This window comes from Rhincodon typus, chromosome 8 (genome assembly GCF_021869965.1).
Source record: "Rhincodon typus isolate 14 chromosome 8, sRhiTyp1.1, whole genome shotgun sequence".
In the NCBI taxonomy this organism is placed as follows: Eukaryota; Metazoa; Chordata; class Chondrichthyes; order Orectolobiformes; family Rhincodontidae; genus Rhincodon; species Rhincodon typus.
Window position 1 is genome coordinate 40,420,081 of NC_063339.1, and position 9,103 is coordinate 40,429,183.

The following is a 9,103-nucleotide window of genomic DNA, read 5'->3' on the forward strand; positions in this document are numbered from 1 at the left end:
CCATCTTCTATCTGCCTCCCCCTCTCTCCCTATTTATTTCGGAATCCTCTTCCTCTCCCCCATTTCTGAAGAAGGGTCTAGACCCAAAACATCAGCTTTTCTGCTCCTCTGATGCTGCTTGGCCTGCTGTGTTCATCCAGGTCTACACCTTGTTATCTCAGATTGTCCAGCATCAGCAGTTCCTACTATGGCTGTACAGATACAATGGCTACAAGAACAGGTCAAAGGTTGGAACATCTACAGTAATAACTCACCTCTCGACTCTCCAAACAAACTGGGGGTGAGCTTGGATAGTGGGAGGAAACTGGAGCACCTAGGGAAACTCATGCAGACGTGGCGAGAATGTGTAAACTCCACACACAAAATCGCCCGAGGCTGGGTGTGTGACTAGTCGTGTGACTTATAATGTGAGAACCTAACTGGGACATCTGTGTTGCTGCCAGTTTCAGTAAAGTGACAGAAAATTTAAGATTGCTGTTTTGAGGACTCGTAACATGGTGATGGAAGAGTAGCTGAGAATGAATGGTGGCAGAGACATAGAAATGTTCAAAGCTGCAAAAGCTACTACACGCAACTGAAAGAAACTGAAGAAGAATAAAGAAACATGCCACAGCTGAAACATTGTATAAGGCATAATGAAGCAAATTTTCCTCTCCCAGGATAGGCCTAAAAGAAAGATGGTATGTAATAAAACTGGCAGTTTTTTCATATGCCTGACACAATTCTATGATTCCAATAGATCTACTTAACAAACCAGAATAGCTAAGAGTAGGCATGCTTTTATTACTTTTGGGAAGAGATTGTATAGAAGTGTACCCACCCAGATGTTCTCAGATTAATGTAAAATAACAGATACATGAAATTTTGGAAGCCCTGAAGACATGTTTTGATCTCCAAGTGATTTCACCTTTTTGAGTGCTCCATATTCATTAATTGGGCCCAATGTGAACAAGAGTCCATTGGTTGATAAGCAATGACATAAATGTAGCTGACAGTATCTTGTGACTTTGCTTTACTAAACTATGATTTAATTAACAGCAGGTTTGTATTGGGCATAAGAGATCCCACAATGAAAGTAGATGCACTGAGAGAGGAGAAATCTACTCACAGGAAATCAGTGAACATGTGCAAAAGCACTGAGGTTATAAATCAACAATTAGAGCAGAAACATGGTAGAACAGACCAGGTTTTGCATTATACTGATAATTTTTTCATGCAAAAAGGATAGAATGATTACAGAAAAAGGGCAGGATGCAAACATTGCAGAGGACAACCCACAAAGGAAAAGAAGGCATGTATGGGAAGCAGTGTTCTCACTGCACTAAGTTTTGCACTCAAGCATAAAACTACAAGAAAGTGCAACAAGCAAGTACACGTGGTTATGGCAGTGATATCAGCTCAAGAGTCTAACAAATAACTCTACATCATACAACAGGGTTGGTTCAGTCAGGTTGATGTGTGAGAAATGGTTTGTGACTGTTGGAATCAGCATGGACTGCAGAAGGAGTACACCATGTCAATAAAAAGTGTCAGATTTACACTGGTGCATCATGAAATGTCATGATCTCGACAGATGTATGATGTCCTCTAACGTAGTGAAGATAAAGTGAAACCCTTGAAACTAAGGATGAGGCTATGTGAAAGCACTACACTTGTGCTGAGAGAATAGCTGACTGATAAACTAATGCATCATGGATGGCAAGCAAAGGCTACTCATCTTAGCTGGAATGAGTCTAAAACTTGGATTAGTGCCCTCAACATCTCTAAAGAGATTTGCAACATGTTGCAGGGCACTCAACATTGACTGCAGAACCAATCCTAGAGGGGTACAATGGCTTTACAGGGTTAGAATGTCTTCCTGGAGAATGTTATTTCAAATTAGATAAAGGTATAAGATGAATTCAGCATTGCTAAGGAAAGTTCCAACTGCTCGAAAGACCAGGTAGAAGATCTGGAAAAGAAGAGAGTAATTAAGAAAATTACAACTTCTGCAGATTAGGGCTGCACGGTGGCTCAGTGGTTAGCACTGCTGCCTCACAGTGCCAGGGACCTGGGTTTGATTCCACCCTCGGGCGAATGTCTGTGTGCAGTTTACACGTTCTTCCCGTATTTCTTCGGTTTCCTCCCACAGTCCAAAGATGCACAGGCCAGGTGGATTGGCCATGTTAAATTGCCCGTAGTGTTCAGGGATTGTGTAGATTAGGTGGTAATAGGGGGATGGGTCTGGGTGGGATGCTCTGAGGGTTGGTGTGGACTTATTGGGCCAAAGGGCCTGTTTCCACACTGTAAGAATTCTATGAAAAAATGAAATTAGACTAGCAGTATGGTAGCAGTGAAACAACCTGGTAAACTGTGAGTATGCAACAACCAAAATGATCCAAATAAAGCTCTAAGGCGTCCAAGCCAACTATTGAAGAACTTTTGCCACAACTTGTAAAGGCAAAAATCTTCACTACTCAAGGTGCAAAGGATAGTTACTGGCAGGTGAAGCTGGATTAAAGCAACAGCTCTCTAACTACAGGAAAACCCTTCAGGAAATACTGATGGTTATACATGCAATTTTGCATTTCCATGGCTCAAAAGGGTGTTGACATAGACAATATGAGATAGTGATCCTCCTGGAGTGGAAGCTTTGATAGGTGATCTATCTTCAGCTCAAGAAAGAGTGTTTGCTTGAGAACATTTTTATCAATATCTATTTGAAAGGACATGTAACAATTGAGTCTGACCACAAGTCACAAAGCATTTTGCTCAAGCTGCTACTATCTACTGTAAAGTGTCAGCAAAGAATATTATTGTAATTACAGCCTAACCATCTGGATGTGACATATGAGCAAGGGAACCAAATGTACATTGCTGACATGTTGTCAAAAGTAACTCTTGCTATGAAGAAATTGGATGATGCTATGACAGGGTATGAAATCTTTCAGGTACAGTATGAAGCAACATCTCTACCCACTCTGGAAGTCATCAACCCAGCAAAAGGATTAGCTTTAACAGATGAGCACCTTGCTCAAATCAAGTGAACTACGCAACAAGATACAATTCTCCAAGTGTTGCAAGAAGTCATGAAGAAAGGATTGCCAGGAATTAAGAATACAGATATGAATTGATAGCCCAAGATGGCTTTTTGTACAAAGGAAATAGAGTAATTATTCTGAAGGATTTTAAAGGACAGATGCTAAAATACACCCATACAGGCCACCAAGGAATTGAACCAAGTCTGAGGAAGTTAAGAGATGTGTTCCACTAGCCAAACATGAGCAAGGAAATCAAGGACCACAATAGCCAGTTCAGTGCTTATAATATGTATAGTTAATCAAGCTATAGAGTTGCTGATGACCCATTACACTCCTACAGACCATAAAATTGGAGGTAGACCTCTTCTTTCTCACAGGAACTGATTATCTTGTCACCATAGATCACTGTTCTGACAAATAGGAGGTGATCCAACTGACTTCAACAAATACTAATGAGATTTACAATGCCTGTATGCACAATCCAGCCATTACAATGTTCCAGACATTGTGAGGAGCAATAATGGCCTTCATTTCACAAGTCAAAAATTCAGCCAGATCATAAATGATGGAAAAATTTAACACCAGACATAATCTCCAAACTATCCCAAGCCAAATTGAGAGGTTGAGGCAGCAGTGAAAATTGCCAAAGAAATCATAAATAAATCAAATCCATCACAGATGTATACAAAGCAATCCTGAGTGGAGAAAATAATTACTGAAGGCATGGAAAGTGGTCCAGTACAAAGGCTAATGTCATGCCACACTTAAATTACCCTTCGAATAGCAAAAAAGCTACTGAAGCCAGAAGTAGTACCAGGTGTGAGTGACAACATTGGTGTGAAATCTTCTAAGTCTTTGCCAGAGTTGAGCATTGGAGAACTGGATACAAAGCACGAACATTCAATGCTTTTAACTAATGCCAGTCCAAGTGGCACCTTGGTTCCAACATCGAGCATTTTGACCTCAATCATACATGGTGGATGTGAATAACAAGATAAATCCCTGCAACCACAGGCACATGTGCACAACTGAAGAATCTGTTCCTTACCTGAAGGGGGCCAATCAAGAAGAGTGGAACTTATCAGCTCTGCACACCACAGTCCATCTGTCAGACCCAGAAGTCTATAGCACTCCAACAACTGAAATGAGGTTTCTAAAGGCTTTGAAATTAGATCCTGAGACAAAGTCAACATTTTGATTACTTTATTGAGCAATATATCATTTTAGTTTCTTTTCACTGTTGTTGATACAATGGCCTGATGTGCCATGGTGGAGTCATGATCTCCGCACAATGTTTGTGGAGTCTATAGTGCCCTGCACTGGGGGAAGCTAGCTTTGTTGCCAAAGCCAAATGCAGGATGGCAGCACTTGTGTCGTGAAGGGGAAATGAGATGAAGCGGTGTGATTTGATACAAATTGCATCAGCAACAGCCTTGATACATTTATAGGTTGAGAATTGATGGATCTCATATAGAGAGTGAATCCTTGGAAGCAGTTGGTTGTATAAAAAATTAACTGATCTGTCTCTTTAATGGCCAATGGGAGAGGATGGCCACACACACCTTCAGATTACAAGTCCTGCTCCAGCAGATGACGCAGTTCTATAATGGTGTCCCAGGACATCCTCAGTTTATGGCAACACTGTGATTCATTTGTCTGGAGGAAGTGGTATGGATGAAGGTAGACTCTGGGCATCCTATACTTCCTCTATCTCCTAAGGGGACATCCACAATGATTTCCTCATATGGAAGCTGTTTAGTAGCCAATAGAGATTGCTGCGGGTCCTGGGATTACTGAATCATTTGTTGTTCCTCAGTTCCTCTCAATTTTCATGTTGGCAAAGACTTGAAGTTCAAGGTGAGAGGAAGTCAGCTCCACACCCTTGTGGAGCCTATAAGACCTTTGATTTTCTTTGTGAATTGTGGAATGCATGTGACACTTTAAAGTTGCCCGTGGTTATTTCTGCTTCACAGAGATGACTATGATCGATTTGTAATGACCAGTAACATGGTCAAGCTTTCTTGTGGCCAGGATTTTATATACAACATGCAGAAGTCTGTGATTAAGGGTATCTTTAACTCATATTGCGTAAGTGCTTGATTAATGCAATTGTCCCTTGACGGGCCTCATTGCTTAAAATAGAGCTTCCTCAGAAACAATTACTCCACATATTCCATGTGTGGTGGCAACCATTTTTTATTTCCATTGTGCACTCGCAATTTGTATGAAGTTGGAAGGCAACACAGGTCACACTTCACAAAGTAAGTCACAGGCTGTTAATCTAGGTGACTCTCCCCATCAAAAAATAATCTTCATGTTCCTTTCTTCTGATCCTGGGCCCACAGCGCAATTGGATTATGATGCATTCTCCTCTGTCGAATCCAGGGTGGTGGTGACAGTCCTGCAGTAGCCCATGTCCTCCAGTGCTCTATCATCTCCCATCCTTTTATACAAGCTGCCCCTCTTTACCCCATTATTGTCTCCTCTGCATTTTAGCATGATGCCTTCAATCCCCACAATTGACTTCAACTTCCTCGCCACAATAATGCTCCCGATATTCTCATTAGTCTTTGAGTGAATAGACCCCCAGAACTGGCCATGGCCCACCACCCAACAGACTTTAAACTACAGGCCTGTCTGATGAGTGATTAGACCTCTGGCTGATCTCTGTGAACTCCCCAGCTGACACATTAATCCCTGAACTGGTTGCATTTGACCTGCAGGGCTGACTGTGGACCACTTCTCAGTCTGTAATGATCTGGAACTGTTGAGCACTCCAAGCAACCAACTAAATGTGCCCAATTCTTAGACTGAGATCAAACAATGCTCTTGACTGACAGTGGCAGTACCGACTGACAACAGTCCTCCTGAGGACTATTCCCCTTAAACGTTGAGTCACGGCCATTTGGTTGAAATTACAAGTCCTGCTCCAGCAGATGACACAGTTCTATGATGGTGTCCCAGGACATCCTCAGTTTGTGGCAACATGTGATTCATTTGTCTGGAGGAAGTGGTATAGACGAAGGTAGACTCTGGGCATCCTATAATTTTCACTACGTGTTGCATAAGTTGCTGGCAAATACTGCAGGTGTGACATTGATAAAGCATGGTATCTTACTGTTGACTGATCATTGCTGACAACCACAATAAACTGAGATAACAAGGTGCAGAGCTGAATGAACACAGCAGGCCAAGCAGCATCAGAAGAGCAGGAAGGCTGACGTTTCGGGCCTAGACCCTTCTTCAGAACCACAATAAACTGCCTGGCTTTGTGTCTGCACTAAAAGGAAAGGTGAGACAGAATTACTGTGAACTCTGATTGATGCAGCAATGCTCAAAAAGGCAAAAGAAAGCAAAGATAAACATTCAAGTAAATGCAAAATGAGTGAGCACTAAGACAGCAAGTGAGAAGCTCTTAGTTGCATGAGATGGGTGTCCCTATGAGTTTGGCAGTAGCGTTGTAAGGTGCTGGGTTCCACTGTGTAATATTGAAGTGGTGAACTCTATTATAGTGAGTCGCTTGTACACCAGGATAATGTGGTGACTTAATGCATATCCAATGCCAACTTCTAAGAATGGGGTTGGGAATTGGAAATCTGGGTGTTCAGGCGGTCACTGTCCATGGACTGTGCCTGAGATGTTGGAGAATGCTAATTGAGATAGACACCTGAGGGGCAAACAGAGATCTGCACCCGCCAGGTACTTGAGCAGATTTTTATATTAAGAATTGTTGCTATCTAGCTTCTCTCCATTGCCTGAGAAGTTAACAAACTGCATCTAAATGAGATGAGGTTCAGAAATAATGAAGTGTAACTGAATGTAAATAGGCTGCTCAGTAGTGAGATTCCCAACGTTTTCTCTTGGCATCAAGAATTTCAATTTTTGATCTCATCATTTTGTCTTCACTCACCATTGCTACAGTATTTAGGGGCTGTGTGGATTTCCCCCCAACTCTGATGCTGCCTGGCCTGCTGTGTTCCTCCAGCTCCACACTTTGTTAATTCAATTCAGTATAGCTCTAAATAGGAAAATGGACAAAATGGAGGACTAAGATTGAGATGGAGGAAGAATTGGTGTGCTTAAACTTGAACTTAGGAATGTTTGATACTAAACTGGAAACTTAAAGCCCTCCACACCTCGACATTAATATCAATTATTTTGTTAGGCTGATAATGCAACAAAAATGTGGAAACTAGTTACATATTCAGAGCAGTGATATGCATAGATATCAGAGATAGTAAGAACTGCTGATGCTGGAGTCTGAGATAACACAATGTGGAGCTGGATGAACACAGCAGGCCAGGCAGCAGCAGAGGAGCAGGAAAGCTGACGTTTCAGGTCAGGACCCTTTTTCTGAAGAAGGATCCCAACCTGAAACATCAGCTTTCCTGCTCCTCTGATGCTGCTTGGCCTGCTGTGTTCCTCCAGTTCCATACTGTGTTATCTATGCATAGATATGATAGTTTTGGTACTATTACCAATCTATTTCTTATGGCAGAGCATAGGACTAACTGTGGTGCTCTGGTGAAGAATGTATGGTGAAGTATGGAGATTATTGGATTAGAAAGCATGAATGTAAAGCAGTCTACATCGTGAAGTTTTACACTTTGTTCTTAGTTTTATGTTTCAATTATGAATGGAAAGAATTAGAGCATATCAAGTTTAAAATGTTGCTTTCTAATTCAAACAATTTTGATTGAGAAATCCAATCTGCTACTGTAAAGTTGTATGTGCATTGTACTACTGCTCACTATTAGATCAATTTGCTGCCGTTATCCTGTCTGTGTATAGTCATAAAGGGATTGTTTAGTCTAGTGTAATGGAGGAAAGCTACCTGATAGTCTTAAGAGAAGAGGCTCTTGTCTTAAACAAGATGTAGTTTATTGCATGATAGCAACTAGGTACACATTACATTGACATGTTAAACATTGTTAGAGATGATGAGAAAGGTCTAGATGTTATGTCTCACTCCTTTAAGATCCTAAGTTGTTCCCCCGCCATGCCTAAATGACACCATCAGAGTGGTGGGTGCATCTCTGCATTAACACTTTCAGACTCTTACATCCTTCTACAACAAACATGGAAAAAATTGACAATAAGTTGTGAAAATAAATTACAAAGTAGATATTACATATATATACACACATATTGTAAGAAGATATTGCTCACTTTACTATGAATAAGAAATAGCACAGCTACAGTGGTGAGTTGAAGGAACCGATTATCTCAGTCGGATAGATGGCTAGCATGTGTATCAAGATGATGCCAACAGCAGAGATATGTTTCCTACTCTGGCTGAGGTAAATATGGGACCTGTCTCTTCACCCTGCCACTGAGAGCTAAAGGTCAACTGATAAAGATTGCCAAGAAAATGGCTCATTTGGCCTTCATTGCGAGAGTTTTGAGTACAGGAGCAGGGATATGTTGTTGCAGTTGTACAGGACCTTGGTGAGACTACACCTGGACTATTGTGTGCAGTTTTGCTATCTTTTTCTGAGGAAAGATGCTCTTGCGCTCAAGGGAGTGCAGTGGAGGTTAAACAGACTGATTGTGGGGACAGCAGGTCTGACATATGAGGAGAGATTGACTAGGTTGGGAATGTTTTTGCTAGAGTTCAAACGAATGAGGTGGGGCAAATCTCATAGAGACTTATAAAATTCCAACAGGACTGGACAGAGTAGCTGTAGGGAAGATGTTCCCAATAGTGGTTGTGTCCAGAACCAGGGGTCACAGAATGAGGATTTGGGGTAGACAATTTAGGACGGAGATGAGGAGACATTTCTTCACCCAAAGAGTATGAATTCATTACCACAGGAAGTAGTTGATGCCAAAACACTGAATGTATTCAAGAGGCGACTAGATATAGCACTTGGGGCAAATGGGATCAAAGGTTATGGGGAGGAAACAGGATTAGGCTATTGAGTTGGACGATCAGCCATGACCGTGATGAATGGCGGAACAGGCTCAAAGGGCTGAATGGCCACCTCCTGCTCCTATCTTCTACGTTTCTATGAGACATCTGGTTTTTGACAGAGAACACAATTAGAGAAATGTAACAGGACTCAAAAGTCATCTTTGGAACA

The 9,103-nt window shown here is 41.6% G+C and overlaps 1 protein-coding gene across 1 annotated transcript in view; it reads right to left on the reverse strand.

The window, feature by feature from the left end:
* LOC125483715 (atlastin-1-like) overlaps positions 1-3,976 on the reverse strand; it is a 15,149-nt gene extending 11,173 nt beyond the window's left edge. Inside the window, exon 1 of the mRNA XM_048600110.1 lies at positions 3,794-3,976. Coding sequence (XP_048456067.1) covers positions 3,794-3,976 — 183 coding nt within the window. The remainder of the gene's footprint in view (positions 1-3,793) is intronic.
* Between the last annotated feature and the right edge of the window lie 5,127 nt (positions 3,977-9,103).